General features: G+C 41.2%; 2 protein-coding genes across 4 annotated transcripts in view; one reads left to right on the forward strand and one right to left on the reverse strand.

The window, feature by feature from the left end:
• Positions 1-854: 854 nt before the first annotated feature.
• rhbdd3 (rhomboid domain containing 3) lies at positions 855-2,875 on the forward strand. Its single transcript, XM_053325833.1, has 5 exons — positions 855-1,247; positions 1,360-1,743; positions 2,057-2,183; positions 2,285-2,545; positions 2,703-2,875. Exons 1-5 carry the CDS (start codon positions 1,085-1,087, stop codon positions 2,869-2,871), a joined length of 1,104 nt encoding a protein of 367 aa, XP_053181808.1. The 5' UTR covers positions 855-1,084; the 3' UTR covers positions 2,872-2,875.
• Positions 2,876-4,288: 1,413 nt separating this feature from the next.
• emid1 (EMI domain containing 1) overlaps positions 4,289-17,248 on the reverse strand; it is a 55,927-nt gene continuing 42,967 nt past the window's right edge. The window contains exons 4-17 of one of the 3 annotated variants that reach the window (XR_008321796.1): positions 15,944-16,033; positions 15,792-15,853; positions 15,561-15,693; positions 13,224-13,268; positions 13,013-13,120; positions 10,873-10,980; positions 8,647-8,736; positions 8,016-8,068; positions 7,827-7,889; positions 7,684-7,728; positions 7,445-7,489; positions 6,787-6,869; positions 5,572-5,656; positions 4,296-4,431 (exon numbers count right to left, since the gene is read on the reverse strand). Coding sequence is in view for 2 of the 3 variants with exons in the window: in XM_053325830.1 (XP_053181805.1) it covers positions 4,298-4,431; positions 5,572-5,656; positions 7,445-7,489; positions 7,684-7,728; positions 7,827-7,889; positions 8,016-8,068; positions 8,647-8,736; positions 10,873-10,980; positions 13,013-13,120; positions 13,224-13,268; positions 15,561-15,693; positions 15,792-15,853; positions 15,944-16,033 (1,061 nt within the window). In the remaining variant the exon portion in view is untranslated. Of the gene's footprint in view, positions 5,657-6,786; positions 6,870-7,444; positions 7,490-7,683; positions 7,729-7,826; positions 7,890-8,015; positions 8,069-8,646; positions 8,737-10,872; positions 10,981-13,012; positions 13,121-13,223; positions 13,269-15,560; positions 15,694-15,791; positions 15,854-15,943; positions 16,034-17,248 lie in introns of all 3 variants that reach the window. The other 2 variants (XM_053325831.1, XM_053325830.1) reach the window with 2 other exon arrangements.

The raw sequence follows: 17,248 nt of genomic DNA on the forward strand, positions 1-17,248 counted from the left end.
GTATAATTTCATAGTGCATTCAATGTGACCTATTTTATGGATGCTTTTCTTCAGCTTCAGCTTAGCTTAAGTATGCAGAATGATGTATATGTGCAGATTTTGATACTAGAAGGCTGTTTTAACATTTATCTGCTGAAAGTTAAAATCCAGGTTTAGGGGGTGGGCCTACGAGTGTGATTTGTGACATAACAAATGGTTTGGAGCCAATCCTAGTCCACTATACAGTTTACATGACTGATGTGATAACTTGAAGCATCAGTGCACAACCACAGACTCATGCAGCCATGTAACTCAAAGCGTGTGGGGGGCTCTTTCATCAGCCATCAGACTACACAACACAGCTCCCAGTACCTCACTCCCACTAATTTCCTATGTTAATCTCAGGAATATAGCACGTATATAATCTCAGGGGGGTCAAGATATATCCTGTCTTGTCTTATCTTGCTCGTGTCCAACAGCTAAATTTCTCAAATATAAAAATATTTCCATATTCATAAAATTCTGCCATTTTTTGAATCAGGGAGAAGGAGTCATAATTTTAAGGACTTCTTCTTGACTTCTGTGAATGTAGGAACTTTCCATTAAGTAACCATGGATGTATTATGGATGTTTTATAAAGGAACAGGAAAAACAGGCACCATGTCCTGTAAACTATTTTATTTACCCCAAAACGGCGAACTCAAAGTCAGATTCGGGCGAGAAGTGACAAGGAAAAATAATATCGTGACCTATAGGTGGCAGTGACGCGCGTTTTTAACAAAAGTAGAGTTGCCAAATGACAATAAAAGAAGAAGACGACGTGGCGTAATGCGGAAGTCGAAGCGAATGTGAATTCTTCATTCTATGATTCTTCCATGTCAGCGGCAGAGAGCATTTCACAAGTTAATATAAAAGAGGACTCTGTGGATTTATAGTTATTAAGTCCTCCAGCTCCCATTATGAGAAATACATTTGGTTATCGCTAATTTTCCTTTCCATTTATTTACCCATAACAAGCCCCTGTGCTTGTTAGATAGATGCTTGTTTACCTGAACTATGCAATAAAAATACCAGTAAGTGAAGGAACTACAGCTGATTGTAAATAATGCTTGATCGTATATTGTCAGTATGGTTTTGGTTTGGATCAGATCGCCCTGGTTTCTTTCTGGGAACATCTTTATTGACCACATTGATGCTGCTGGTGTATGCTGGGGGGATTCAAGCAAGTCTCAGTTTAGGGCCAGGTGGAGACTTCCCAAGGTTCAGAGGTAACTGCTCTCATACTTAACTGTTTTAGGCATAGTTATAAGCATTTCTGAAATCTTAGAGGTGGTAAAAAAAACAAGGCCAACAACACCTTTTTCTCATTTTATTCCTCAGATGTGTTCCTGTATGCTTTAAGTCACGATGACCTGCCTTCCTTGCTGGTCAGTGTTGCCCTCCTGCTGTTGGTTGGACCATGTCAGGAGCGCCGCTGGGGAACAGTTGCATTCCTCGCCCTCTCCATCATGACAATGACCATATTACCTCTCCTTTACACCCTGGTCCTCTTTGTCTTTGGGGCTGAAGCAAGTCGGATCTATGGCTATTCAGCCATCCAGCTGGCCTTGTTTACTGCCCAGTGTCGTCAGGTGACCCAGAGGAGGCTGCTGAGGTGTTTGCCAGTTTGGTTTCTCCCCTGGCTCCTTCTGCTGCTCGGTCTGCTGCTGCTCCCAGGCACACCCGCCCTGCTTCACTTCTGCGCAATATGCATTGGTCATAACTGTATCCTTTCCTGCTCATACAGTCATTTGATGCTTTTGTCTGTATTTTCCCCAGTAAATATCATAAATATTGCAGTTTTTAAAGGCCCAGTTAAGCATTACTTTAGAACATGTGATTGCTTATTCCCTCACTTTCCTCATTGCTTTTTATTCCTGGACATTGATATCTGTGTCTTTGGTTTCAGGCCTAATGACTCAGTGTGTTTAAGATATAGATGTCTAGTTAGGTAATAGGTGTGTGGTTCTTGCAGAGGGTTTTCAAAATGGTGCATGCTCTCTCCAATCTTTTTTATGATACTTAATATACCTCTCAGATCATCAGTCCTTCATTGTGATGTTACAGGAGTTCGAGGAAGTCAGCATCTTGAATTTCATTCCTGATTCAGCATATGTTCCCACTTCAGCAAGGTTCAGATTGCCCACCTACACTACCTCACAGAGGTATGATTCCTCTCATTCACATCAGTTGACTCTTTGAATATGCTCCACCTTCATTCATGATGAAAGGAATTTGATCATTTTAACTTTGTCTTATGCCACAGATCTAGATCACTTTCTGAGATGGTGCCTGTAGATCAGGCAGCTCCAGATCCTGCTCCCATGAGGGATCCCTCAGTTTTGAACCACCACCCGTGGATGGAGCCAGTGCCTGACTGGACAATGCAACACCCTGCTGCACTGACTGAGGCAGAGATATTGGAGGAACAGATGCTACGGGCTGGGATATTCGCTTCCTTACAGGATGCTCCTGAGGATGCAGATGCAAAAGTAGAAGTGCCCAAATCATCAGTTTCCTCCCTGCGGTTGGTATTCATTCTGATAATGACTTTTTCTATCATACAGTATTTTCTGTGAATGGATTTTTTAAAACACAAAACTCCTCCTATTATTTCCCACATACAGTTGCATTAATGTGATTTCAGATAATCACTTTATCAACCAATGTTGTTCCTTTTTCAGACTCCAGCAGCTGGAGAAGATGGGCTTTGCAACAGAAAAAGCTGTAGTTGCATTAGCAGCCTCAAAACAGCTAGATGGCGCCATCTCGCTGCTCATTGACGACAGTGTTGGAGAACAGGCTATTGTGACTTCGAAAGGGAAGAACCCTATGCCACCACAGAGCACATAGGCAACCCTGCACTCCTGGACTAAGCCTGAAACAATGTTTGCCTTTGTGCAGTTAAATTGAATTTATGCTTGGGTTTTGCTGAGCTTTAATATTAGATTTTCCCTGTGGGCTACTTGTAGAAGTATTGTTAATGATCAGAGAAAGTGCAGAACAAGAATGAGTAGTTCTTCTTCCTGAACTGGGATTTAAATGTAATTGAAGATGTCAACTTGATTGGTTGAGAAACAGATGATAAATGCAGTTGTCACAACATTGAGGCCAGGCCACATTTTAAAAAAACAACAAACATTTTATTACACCAATCATCTAGACAGGATTATTTCAACACAATAACACATTTGCAAGAAAAAAAAAGTTCAAAATATGAAATGGTTACACAACAGCATACAAATTGATCATTTTAAATAGTTTCACAATAAGTTTTATATAAGATGAAAAAACAAGCATCAAGTCTTTTCATCAGGATAGTTTATAAGCAGTCTAAGTTTACCATCACATGAGTGGTAAAATATGTTCAAGTTCTGTTAACAGCTTTGTTATTTTCACCATGTGTTTGTGTTAAAGATCTTGAAATGGACACAGTTTGCAGAGTTGTTATTATTCCAACATGCTTTAAATCATTTTAAGTGTTTTAAGAAATCAACATTATTTGACTGTTTCAGTTGATAAGCAACCAAACCCAAATGTAAATATGTGGTTGTATATTAAATCACTTAATCAGTGTGTATTTTAACAGGACAAAACACTGACACCAGAAAAGTACACATCACTGTTAGCAACACATATCTCAGTTAGAGTAGAGATGACTTCATCTTTTTAGTGCACTACATAACATTGAATTAAACAATATGATAGAAGTATAACAAAATTAATACTAGAAGAAGAGGTTTGTTTGTGTAATTGTGTCCTGAAAACTGTACATGCTCAATATGCTTAAATAATGAAATCTCTTCAGGTTGCAGTTTGTGAAAGCATTGTGAAAGCAATACAAACATATATCCAGTCTCTTTTCTCACATCTGATTCCTCCTTTAATTGATTACTCTACATGACCCTTATTGTCCAGAAGTGTTTATAGCTTGAGGAGCACCACAGAAGATTCAGGTTTTCCTTTTATCAAACATGAACATCTTTACTCTTAGGCCTTAGTTCTGTAGCCAAAAAATGAGACAAAGAGGGAGCTGCTGGGTGTATTATGTAGTGATAAGTGGTTGGTTATGGCAGTGGATGGGGGGTGGGGGGAATCCCGATGGAGGGCATTGTGGAGTATCATTGGAGTTTCCCTGAGGTGTCCCCCAACTTAAATCTGATAGTAAAGCCCACAGAGGGGTGTCAGATAAGGTCTAAATCTGTTGAGTGCCGATGAGACCTACAGGATGGGGAATCAACCCAGCCTGTGATCCTCAGGGTGAGCGGGGAAGGGGGGGCTACTTCCCTCGAACCTTGGTGTCGGAGGACAGAGGAGAAGCAAGTCGATATGGAAGCACACCTGCTCGCTTATCTCTGTAGAAACTAGGGGAGGCTGTGCCAAACGGTCCATCCCCAGACCCTAGATCAGGTTCTGTTGAAGAAAGACAGCAGTTGGAACAGGGCTTCCCTGTCTGTGTGCACTCTATCCAAGTCTACTCTGATGTGGCTCTGTATTGGAGGTATCATGAATGGGTTCTTATTTTAACTGGACATCAACTGCCCACTTTTTATATTCAAATTATTTATCAGTGCTCAAGGGATTTATCAAATGCTTCTTTACTTGATTCTGTTGTTAATGAGTGTGTCTGGCTAGTAGGGCTGCAGCTAATGGTTACTTTCATTATCAATGATTTTTCAGTTATTTATTTCTATTTTAGTTTAAAAAGTCATTACAAAGTAAAAAATTACAATTTCCAAGATCCAAAGGTGATGTCCTTAATTTGGATGTTTTGTTTGACCAACAATCCCAAACCAAAAGATGATACATTTAAAATACCACAAAGCAGAGAAAAACTGCAAATCTTTACATCTGAGAATTCAAACCAATGATTTTTTTAAAAACATTTTTTCTTGACAACTATCTTGCACAATGTACATTTGAATCATCTAATCAATTGAATGACTAATTGTTGCAGCACTACTGGCTAGACTTACACACTTGACATCCATTGGTACACATTAACACATAAAGCAGGTTATTATTATGCACAACATTGAAGTAAAATCTGCACTGGTATCAGGGGATTGAAACAATCAAAATAACTCATACATAAAAATACATTTCTACAAAACATTTACTTTTCAGTGACTAGATCAACATTCAGCAGTTCGGTAAAACGTGGTTATACATTTTATACATCTAATACTCGATCAACACTTTCTATATTGTGTCAGAAAGGGTCAGTGTGGCTATCTGTGGAGGGCCGGCAGAGCTGTGGGTGAGGATGTCTCAGCGTTACCTGGCCAGATGATAGCCTCCAGCAGCGTCACCCTGCGAGCCAGAAGCTCAAGGTCTGCCTGCAAGTCGTGGAACATCTGCAAGCTAACGTCCTATTAGAGAGCATTGACAGGGGGGACTGTGTGAGGGGGGGTGGAAACGCCAGCCCAAGTCCTGGGGCTGCTCACGACTGTTCCCACTCCCTGTCCCAGGAGTGAGATGCGGTGGGTGAGCTTGAGCCCCCCACCTTTGACCCCTGCCTAAAGCTGACCCTGCCTCAGGCCTCCTACTCACCATGAATACCGATCATAGTCTCAAGGATTAAAACCCTCTCGGCTAAGATCTTCAGCGCCTCTCTGATCTGATGTATTCCGTCCCCCTGTGAAGATAGATACAGCCGTCAAGGTAAGGAGCACAAGCCAAGGAACTGCTCGCCAAGATGCAAGACATTTTGTTTTTCTCAATACAGTTCAGCAGTTAGAAGGTTAAAACAATCCACATATCTGCCCAGCACTCTCTGACATTTATCTGTTTTCCTGTGTTTCTTTGTATCTCGGGCCATGCTGCTACATGAAGTCAGTCTTCGCCATGCTGGACTGGGCAACATGAGCATGCACATTACAGACCAGCCTCATGTTGGTGACATAATACAGCTGGATTACACAATTCCAGAATTTGACCATGCCATCTGCATTCAGCCAGGCAAATATTTTCAGCACAACAGTTTTTATCTTTTGTAACAGCCGTGGTCAAGTTACCCATCATTATCTGGCAGAATGAAGCCTGCATTGATTTACATTGAAATCTAGATAGCCGTCGTTTTCTTTTGCTTAAAGACAAGGCCATGGCTTCATGAGTCTCTTCACAAATAAAAATAAAAGGGAAAAGTAATTGGAACAAGGCAAGTTACGCAGACAGAGAAAGCATCCCAAAAAGGAGGCATGCAGAGAAGAGCTTTTGGTGCACAGGTGAGTGGTGATTCCCACTATGAAATGCTCTGATTAGTAAAACAACCCAAGGACATACTTAATGTTTGAAGAAAAAAGGCAAAGTATAACTTAGTCACACAATAAAAAGTGCCAATATTGAACTCTCAAAATATTGATTTACTTTGCCTTATTTCTGTTTCCACAGCACTGTTATTTTACTCATTAGAAACATTTGGAGTTAATTTTGACATCCAGAAAAGAAGCCTTTTGCAGTGCAGTTCTTAAAGATGACGTCATGCAAGGTTGCATTGTGGGATAAAAGAGGATAGCTGTATCCACTCCACTCACATCAGAGCACAACACCTCTAAACCCAACAGGACCCGCCACTGACACATATGGAGTGATTTGGCATATACTGTACATTTTTCACATTGTCTTTCAGAGAGTTGAACTTAGTTGAATCAATGATTAATTTTCCCCTTAAATGATTTCAGAACTTTCTGCCTTCTTTTACTCAGTCAGTGCTGGTGCATGGCGATGCTATAGGATTGACACCGTTCATTTTATTTGTATATTTACATGTATATGCCAAAGTCAGGTGCTGAAAAGGTGACTGTGAAAGGTAGCCATGGGGACAGTAGCTTGCAGAGGGAGTCAGACAGCTTTAGGGTCAAGAGGACAGTGTCGTGACAGGGGACAGCAGTCCAGAGCACACCCCAAGGACCAACAAAACAAAAACACATTAATAGCAAAAGATTTCACACACAAAATCATACAGATCACCGGCTGAAATCATATATACAGAAACAACAATATAAAACAGACACTTTGACTATCAACAGGTAAGGAAGTATGGACTTGAGAGTACTCGATAAACAGATGATGCTGAACATCATTTTGTGGTCAATCATAAACATGGTGATTGTAAAAAGATCATAACCATAACCGAGATGTAGGTCATGGTTAGACTTAATTTAAGGTCACGGAATAGATTCACTGCGTTGCAAAGGGAACACGTGAGGACATAAATAAAAATATCTTACATTTAGATTTCTCTTGTAAAATGAGAAAGAGGTAGAGGTAAAAGGAAAGTTAAGGATTAGACAGACACAGAGAAAACATTCAATGCTAAACAAAGGAATCTTAAAACATTTAAAAAATGTCTTCTAAAAAGCCTCCTATCTTAGACCCTGTGTCACCATATGTGACTGTGCACTACCACTGACTACTTTCTTACCGGCAAGCCCTTCTCTCCTGGCTCTCCCTTGGGACCTGGCGTTCCCTGTAAAGAAATTTTAACAGAAATATGGAGTCTGACTTCAAGATATCCATGACAGTAGTGCAGCAGTTTGATAGAAAGAGCTATTAGTTTACAGTAATATAACCAGCTGTGACATGTGTTGATGCCCCCCCCCACCCCCTACACTCGTTTACTCAGGTCATAATCCTCAATGCAGCAGGATGGAGGTGGCTTACCGGCTCGCCTCTGAAGCCCCTCTCTCCTGGGTAACCTAAAGGACCCTATAAAATAAAAGGCAGGTCACACAGAGTTTTGTTCAAGGATGTAGAGTTAAATGAGGAAAACCTACTGAGTATCATCTAGCCCTGCATGTACTCACTCTCTCCCCACGTTCTCCCTTTGGCCCCACAGGGCCCTGCGCTCCAAGAGATCCAGGTTTCCCCTGTATCCAGTCAGAAGAGAAGTTCAAAACAATGAGAATAAGTTTATACAACAAATCTGACGGTGCCAAAAATTATGAGTTATTACGAGTAGTGACTATCATGTATTTTTCTACTGCAGTGCTTACATTCTGTCCTTGTGGGCCAGGAGGTCCGACAGGGCCCTTGGGACCCGGGGGTCCTGCAGATTAGATAGAAGGATGCATCAGCAACAAACTCCTTGACCTTTAAGGAGGAGGTGGTGCTTGCTGTTTTTAACTACATTCTGCCGTATGTCCACATATCATATGTATAGTATACTATAGGTATTTTTGACTTTCAATTTAAAATCAAGTCTAAGAGTAGTTTTCAGTGCATGGACCCAACTTTGAGACCAAATAGATAGATAGATAGATAAATGATGTGTGATTGGGAATGTTAGGTAAAATTACTTAAAAGTAACTTGTAACTGTATATAGCAGATATCCCGAATTAGTATTGTATAGTGGTATTTAAGAACAATGTACATATGTAAAATTGTTTGAAATATTAGTGCTAAGGAATTTTACATATTTAGGGTCAAGGATGCCATTGAGGTCACAGTAGAAACAGCATTTTATCCTGGCATAGAAGACAGCGTGTCTCACTATGCCAAGATTAAATATAGCTAAAATATAGAAATATAGCATATAGCATTTATCAGGGTAAGAACACAGAATGTCATAAACACAACACAAACATCTTCTTTCCAACATAATATGGACAGAGACTACCACTCACCAATAGGCCCAGGGGGACCCTGGGGTCCTGGAACAGGCAACCCTCGTGAGTCATGGAAAGTGTTGGTGAAGAAGGGGTCTTTTCCTCGATCTGGAGTTAAAATAAAATGCAGCTGTGTTTAAGGAAGTCTTCTCCTGGCTAAGGGAGACAGTGTATTCAATCATGAACAAAGCTGACAAGAATATCTGCAATGCTGTACCTCAACACACCAGTGACTAAGAATCTTGGGTAACTTCTCTATCAGACAAGTTTGTATTACTGTAGGAGAGCCATGAACAGATGCTAAAGGGTGCAGCCTCTCTCCCTGTGTTATTTTATCGCATCTTTTATTCATATTATCTTACCTTTCAGAAAATCACAGGTTGTAGTTTGTTTGAATCACTTCTAATCCCTTTTGTTTCTTTGTACTGCAGGCAGTTATTTATATAAAATTGAGATTCAAATTGTTTTTGTAGGTTAATCTAATGAGTGAGTCAGTGTTTGTAAGTGGCAGAGAAGTCTTTTTTAAGACCTACAGGGGGCAGTGTTTTCTAACAAATACCCAGACTTCACCTAATGACTTCAACAGGGTGGTAAACTATACTAAAATGTGTGCAAAAGCACAGTCAGCAGTAGATCAGTGATTCACATTCATTAACAAAGTTACATAATATAGCATAAAATAACTTTCCACATCCACCGTGTAACAACACACAGGACGACTACGGTAAATGAGTCTACAGAGGAAGGGCAAGAGGAAGAGGGTGGTGAATGTGTGAGTGATAGAGGAAGTGAGTGGTCATTGGGTCATTTTGTACTGACAGGAAACACGGCTCTCAATCCCAGCATTGGACTTCAGTAGATACAGCCAGAGAGGAGGAGGAGGAGGAGGAGGAGGAGGAGGAGGAGGAGGAGGAAGGCTGACAGCCAGAAACATCCTCCTGCTGCCAGATCGTTGCACACCACTAAGAGATCAGGAGTTGAGGTGACATCCAAACCAGGGCTGCTCTCACTATATCTGACTCGTTCCTTACACTCACTTTTCATTTCCTACTGAGAACGCACTGGGATCGGTGGCTTAACGTTACATGAAATCATGTGGGAGCACTGAAACAGATTTTGAAACTACTGCACTTCCAAGCAAACAGTCCTGCTCTTCACTACTTAACATTCTGGCTGCTAGTTAGGAGTCACTCCTGTTCTACAGAAGGGAATTCCAACCTTCTGATGCAGACGTAAAAGCCAAATAAACCAGTGTTTTCCAAAGGAAGGTCAGCACAGAACCCCCCACCCCCCACCACTACCTTCCCTACTGTTACTTTGATGTGAAAGAAATGGCTCACAGTCACAGAAATCATCATGCCAACCTCAACACACCCACAACTTTCCCCACACAGGAACCTAAAGCTTACAAAACTGCATACTTTGTTTTACCACTGAATCCACATATAAAAATTGTTGATGCATTGACCTTGAAAGAGCCAGTGCAGGCCCCTGTCTGTCTCTCACACTCCCCCTCAGCTGTCTCAGCGGCCTACATCTGGAAGTTGTTGAGTGACATCAGTGGCAGACAGGTTCTCATCCCAGCATGTGAAGTCTGTGTCAATCTCAGGCTGTCTCTGTCTACAATGAATAGTCTTTGATTCTGTTCTACTTGGCTAGTAGACAACGAGGAGCAAGTAGCAGTTAAATGATTAGCGTCATCCTGTCTGATTCTCATTCTCTTTGTTTCTTTTGTTCATCATTTAACCTAAAACCTTCTAGATCTTCAATGCAGCAGGAGACAACGTGTCCTTCAGGGTGCTAAAGACAAGAATATCAGTGTCAAGCTGAAAGTCAGTAAAACCTGCTTTACCCCGCCAGAGAACGAATGTTTTCCTTCACTGCTAACATATTTTAATGAATTTGTGTACATGCACTGGTGCTGGGTTCAACTGATTTTGTCAGGACATGAGGTCACATCATATAGTTTGGCCCACAAAGAGACCACCTGATGTGAGGAGGAGGTGGTGAAGTGGCAGTGTGACATGTATAGACTATCAGTCTGGACGTTTGCCCTTTGGGAGACTTCCAGGTCCGTAAAATCAAGGTGAAAGAATTCATAACCTGCATCCAACGTCCAACTTTTAGAAAATCAATGGAGATAACTGAAACAAACAGCAATTATGGCTCAAAAACTAATAAAGAAAGGAGTATTCGATCTGTTTGAGGTGGAATCTGTCTCATGTTTATGTTCCAGGATCTTACTGTGGTCTGGGTCTGGGATGCGGGCACTGGCTGGCGCTGGGGGGCCAGGTGGCCCTGGAGGGCCTGGTAGGCCTCTCTCTCCTGGGTGTCCTGGAGGACCGTGGGGCCCTGAGAAGAGGGATGACAGAAACATCACAGTGATGACAGACACATTACAAAGATATGACATATTATAGTGAAATATGATGTAAATGTATTACATTTTGTGCAGGAGAGGCAAAGCACAATGGCAGTATAGTAATGATAAAAAATGAAGAATGAAGAATAGGAATGAGATGCATTATTGGTGCATCAGTGCACCAGTGTCCTGCAATGGTGTGTGTGTATTTGTGCAGCATTATGTTTGCACACATGTGGAGTACAATCAGCATCTGGACAGAGGAAGAGAAGTGTGTGAACCATAGACTGAAATGGCTGACTTCAATTCTCTGTAATTAAAAAGAGTAGGGTCCAGTGCTGGGAACTTACTGAAGGACATGGGAAAACTAAAATAAACACCATTAAACTCTGCAAAGTGTTACTGGCACTGGATCATTGTAAATTAAATGCTCCACCTCCACCCACAGCACTACAACTACATCTGACCTAATTGTTTGGACTCTCCTGCAGTAACACTGCCACATGAACATAAACCTTCGCCCTCCGACGGACCCAGACTCACCACCTTTCTGTTTGTGTACCACACAGCGGGGTGATGCAACTGACAATGACTAATATTTATTGTTTTGCAAGGTAATGTTATTATAGCCCTGATCTCACACCTCTGCAGGCCATTTTCACTTAATATTACAGCATGACCAGCTGTGCTTTGGCTGCTTTGGGTGAGACTATAAGCCATAATCTGTGGCAAAGTGGTTCAAGTGGCTAGTTAAAGTGGCCCTACAGAGTCTATGTGACATGTTGGGGAAAACAATTTTCCCCCCTGCAAAATAATGGTTCCCTAGAGCAGTTTGGGGTTACTGTGTCATAATATGAGTCAAAGTTTGGAATACAACTCTCTTTAAACTTATCACAACTCTATACTATATACTGTCACTCCTCCTGACTTCACAAGTTCACTTTTCTCCCATCTTTCCCATAACCCCTGGCTCAAAGATGTATTTATCTAGATTTTTCATGACATTGGACACATTCCAGTCATGTGTTTATCTTTCTGTCCTTAAACTGAAAAAAACTCCCAGTACAATAAGGAAAAGCATAGCTTTGCATACAAGACGTAGCGCTGGTTTGGGGGTACTTATGAAGTAATAGAGATAGAAAAAACAATAACACCACAGGCATATGGAAATCATAAGGACCCCGGATTTGTGTATATATAGCTCATGTTTTTCAGATTGAAGTCACATGGTGCTTCTCAAAAGGTGGGTTTTGCTCTACATCTCATCTTTACCCAGCAGCAGGCACAGAGCAGGGGTCATATGTTAGCTAGAGAGGAGAGGCACTCCCTTCATGATCCAGAGCAGATGTTGTGACAAACTTATACCATGCCATTTGCTTTATTATTATTCAAGTCACAACTGCCTGTGGATTTACTTTTTTCAACAGGTTATTTATTATCTGTACATAACCAGCAAGCTCTGAATATATAGAGCAAACTGACCCCTACTTCGTTTCTGGTCGGTAACCATGAGCAGTAGCACATGTTGGGAGCTATAGGGAAGTTTCAAATACAAATATTTCTGCTGCCCCCAAACCTATGTTTTTGAAAAGCCAACCAACAAAATGCCCAAATTCTTGTAAGTTACCAGTACGCCTTAGTGCTGCTGGAAGGTCTGTGGGCTGAATGAGTAGTTTAAGAGCAAGACAAATACTCTGGAGCAGACATCACATGTCAGTCTTTTGTAGGAGATCCCTCTGATTTTTCCACTGTTGTTTTCACAAGTCTTTGGTCAACAGTAAGCCATTCAAATGTCACAATAGGACAATAGGTTACATGGACAAGCAAGCATATACAGGAAAGTATACAACTGCTCTGCAATACCCTTTATGTCCCTGAATGACACACAAATCTTTACGACATGCATCTTGACAAACTTTGTCAACATCTAGTAAGACATGGTTAATTTGTTTCAGCCAGCTCACAATTGTCTGTTAAAGGTGAGCTTTGTACAGTATAATGCCTGTTTCAGTTCAGTCTTACCTGCTGGTCCTGGGTATCCCTTCGATCCAGGGGATCCAGATGGGCCCCTTACCCCGGCCTCCCCCCGAGGCCCACTGGGACCTGGCAACCCTCGAGACCCTTGCTTCCCTAAGAAGAGGAAACAGTCATGAGCAACCATGGAGCCGTAACAGGCTAACATTTTAAATGGTTTTACATCTACTACTGAAAGGCATCTACGGTCACAATTTACCATCTCTTCCAGGTAGTCCATCTCTCCCCTTTTCTCCCTGAGGACCTGTAATGAAAACAGAATGATTGCTTAGTTGGCCTATGTAGCTATTTGAAAGGTTTGAGCTCAGACACTTGGATGCTGATAGAAAAGTATAAAATTCATGAGAGATAGGGTGCATCTATCTAAATGTTGTCAAAGTAGCGGAGCAAAAATACTTTCCAAAATACATTACAGTGTTTGTTTCATTGTTAGTGCTAATTTAAATCTCTGTTCCAGCATCAAAGGAAAACAACACACTGTTTGCAGGTTTACATATTTCAGATGTTAATTACACCTTTCAATCAATCAATCAATCAATCTTTATTTGTATAGCGTCGTATCACCACAAAGTAATCTCAAGGCACTTTACACATAGAGCAGGTTCTAAACCGAACTCTTCAGGTTTTAACTTTAAAGTGACCCAAATTTCCACATGAGCAAGCACTTGGCGACAGTGGCAAGAAAAGTGGGCGGCCATCTGCCTCGACCAGTTGGGGTAGAGAGGAGAGAGAAGAAGAATAGGAGAGAGAAGCACATTGAAAATCAACATTGAAGCTAGAAGGTCCGGGACTGGAATCTATCATCCGGGCGTCTACAGGCCCAGACCTTTGTGACATGTTCAACACTGAGCCAGTTATGGCTAAAGTGATATAAGGAAGGCTCTCATAGCTAATTATGATGGACAAACAAGACTGAAGCTCTACTAAAGCAACAGCAAGTACCTCCTGGAGGCAACAATGTGTTGTTGCGCATTTGCTATTTTAAATTTCAGTGCAGGTTGTGCTGGAAAAAAAGTCCACATTATTTCAGTCAAAAGGGTTTTATTCTATTGAGATCATGAATGAAGTCATAGCAATCTAATCATTATGTTATTTATGATATTTTCTGTGCAAAGATACATCTTGGCACTAGAGGAAAGCTCATGGAGTGTCCAAAATGGAAAGGGTGTATCCAAAGGAGAGAATAAATGATGTGCTTGTAATCTGCTCACTTCCATATGCTATTTTTTATTGACAAGTAGAAATTCTGGTTAGTTTTGCTGCTACTTTCAATCACATTGCACACAATAATTTCGACAGATTCTACTCACTTTTTTCCACAAGGATAAAGAATTCGCAAGACACAGATACCATCAAATAACAACATATATAGTGACTTTAACACAGTCATGTTAATGCACAGTAACTGCCTGGATACTGACATTGCAGCAGAGTTAGTACACTCAGGGCCTGATTTACTAAGATCCCAAATAGTGGGTACTAAATTGCGTGCACGGTGCAATAGATTGCGCGTTTTGTTTGCGTGAGTTTTGCGGGTGATCTACTAAGAATAACTGCGTGAATGAAAACAGGTACAACAGGTGGAGACAGCAGTAATTTAAATGAGGGGTTTGTGTGTCTTTATGGAGAGTTCAGACGAGCAGAAAGCTGCAAGCACAAAATGAAATGTGATCAGGTTCTAGTGGAAGAGGTTAACAAATATATTGAGTTATAACAAAAACAAATATTACCAGAAAAACCGACATATGGGAGTTTATTTGTGACGAAGTCAATGCTGTTAGTAAAACCAAAAATATTCCACTCCAAAATTATTAATGTGCGTATTCTGTCATTGTGTCTCCGTCTCATCCTCTCCACAGTAGTCATCTGAGGGCAATGATCAGCCGGTTAATACCTGCCCTTCAAAGGTATTATTTATAGACGCAGTTAGCGTCAGAAATAATATCTTCAGGTTTGGTAAATCACAATGCGTGTGCTAAATAACATATTTGCATTTTCTCCTCCCTGTATTTTGCACACTGTGGTTGAAACGGCAATTGTACTCTAATGGACAGCGCGTATTATCTTACACAGTTGAAAGATGCAAACCTCAGTGCACTGCGTTAGTAGATCAGCGTGCACATTTTTTGCGGGTGATGTCAAGTTTGCACACGTTTTTACACACGCAAACCTTTAGTAAATCAGGCCCTCAATGTTTTTTGCTGCAGCCAGTGCTGGGCTCAACTCCAGGGAAAGAGAGGACTTTAATGCTCTGAAGTGTTCGCACAACCACAGAGCACTGAGTGAGCAGCACAGACAACCGGGCTCTCACTTAGGCTGAAGAAAATGAGTGTGTGTGCAGTAGAGGAAATAAGATATGAGCAGAAGTGAGAAGGTAGAGGGCAGAAATAAAAGGCATTGCTGCTGGTGGAGAAAGCTGCAAGGAGTGATTTCTGACTCAATTATCCACACACAAAACTGTGGACCCCCACTAAATAGAAATGTGCAGTATTTTTAAAATTAAATCCATTCATGCATGACAGCGTGATATACCTACCTGCAGGGCCCTGCTCACCAGGAGCTCCCTGAGAGGGCATGGCCCCCATCAATAAGGAGGCCTCTGGCACGGTTCCCCCTTTGCCCTGAAGGTGGCGATGTGATACGGAGGCCGGGGCAGTAAGTAATTGGACCTGGTGAAAGAAAACATAAAACTAGTACTGGCAATTATATAACATGTGTGCTCAATGTGGGTTTATCATATTTTGTGTTTCAAATTCTGTGGTTGTACCTTTGCCTCCAGTGAGCTCAGCTTGTCATTCATCTCTGTGATTCGACTGCAGTTGAGACAATCTGGAAAGCAGGAATCAGACATGTAAACATACTGAATACCTTTGCCATTATTTATGATAGTCCAGGTAGTAACATGTTCAGAGTTCTTACTAGAGATCGACTCTCCTGTGCGTGTTGGCGGGCGGCGTAGTGTGGATGGTTTCCTTATTGCTTCCTGAGCTACAAGCTGGCTCCCTGCCTCTTTAAGATAAAGACACAGGAAGATGTCACTTTTGTCTCTCAGATCTGTATGTAAATGGATTTCTTGACATTGCGAACATAATATTATGTCTATCTATATTCATCCATGAGGTGGGAATCAAATGGTGGGAATTAAATTGCTTGATGACCTAGCAAAAACTTTTCCACAAAATGAAAAATAAAAATCAGGGCAAATGTTTATTTTAGGAGATGATGCTAACACACAGACATACATGAGAGAAACATACAATATGTTTATTGATGGGAGGTTTATAGAAAAAACATGTGATCAACCAGATCAGTTATTTGAGAGATCCATTCATATAGAACAGATCACAATTAGCATTCATTGCCAATGCAGGATTTATGTAGAGACAAAGAAATAAGACTCAGAGGTCAGGGTCATGGTGCATAGAGTATTTGACCTTTTGGCATGAGAACAGAGTTGTGCCCCATCACAGACCTGGAATTAATTTTAGCTTGTTTCAACTGTACTTATGTTATAGCTTTCCCTAACCTTTTCAAAGTTGTAACATAGAAGTCATTGAATGCAATCTGGAGTTTTGCAGAGTCATTCAGTTTCAATATTCTGTTAAGCTGCAGGGTTCAATCAACACTTGACATGCTCATGTTTTTTTGTCATGAAAAAGAAGAAAAACTCAATGGATCCAACTAGTATATATTGAAAAGTACACTAAACACATGGTTTTGGGTTAAACAGACTGTGTTTTGAAGGATGTATGGTTTGTATGATGATGCTTCATTTGTTTCTGTCTGTGGGTTGGTGTCCTCCAGGTGAGCTTCTTACCATCAGCTAGAAAGAGCTGACAACTAGTATAAGCAGCAGTAAAGAGGACAGAGACGGAAATAAACAGTGACAGTTGCAGCTTTTGTCTCTGTCACATATGAAAGAGACAAATAGTGTGCACCCAGCATGTTTGCCAAGTTGCTTCCTTTTGCCTTGTTTCTGTATGGAGTTTAAAATCCCAAGGCTTGGGAGAGAGGGTGTGTGAAGACAAACAATAGTTTCCTTGTGCAGACAGAATGGGCAGTCTCTGCTCGCATTCTGCCTTGCCTTCATTTTATGAAGTGTGGGAGTTTGTGTCCCTGGGTTCTGGATGTTTTGAATGGGCAGACCTTTGTGGAAATGCTAGACTGACTTCTTTGTCTGGCCTTGTCTGGCTCTGGTCGGCCCAGGTGCTCCTGATACAAACA

This window comes from Scomber japonicus, chromosome 9 (genome assembly GCF_027409825.1).
Source record: "Scomber japonicus isolate fScoJap1 chromosome 9, fScoJap1.pri, whole genome shotgun sequence".
Classification (NCBI taxonomy): domain Eukaryota; kingdom Metazoa; phylum Chordata; class Actinopteri; order Scombriformes; family Scombridae; genus Scomber; species Scomber japonicus.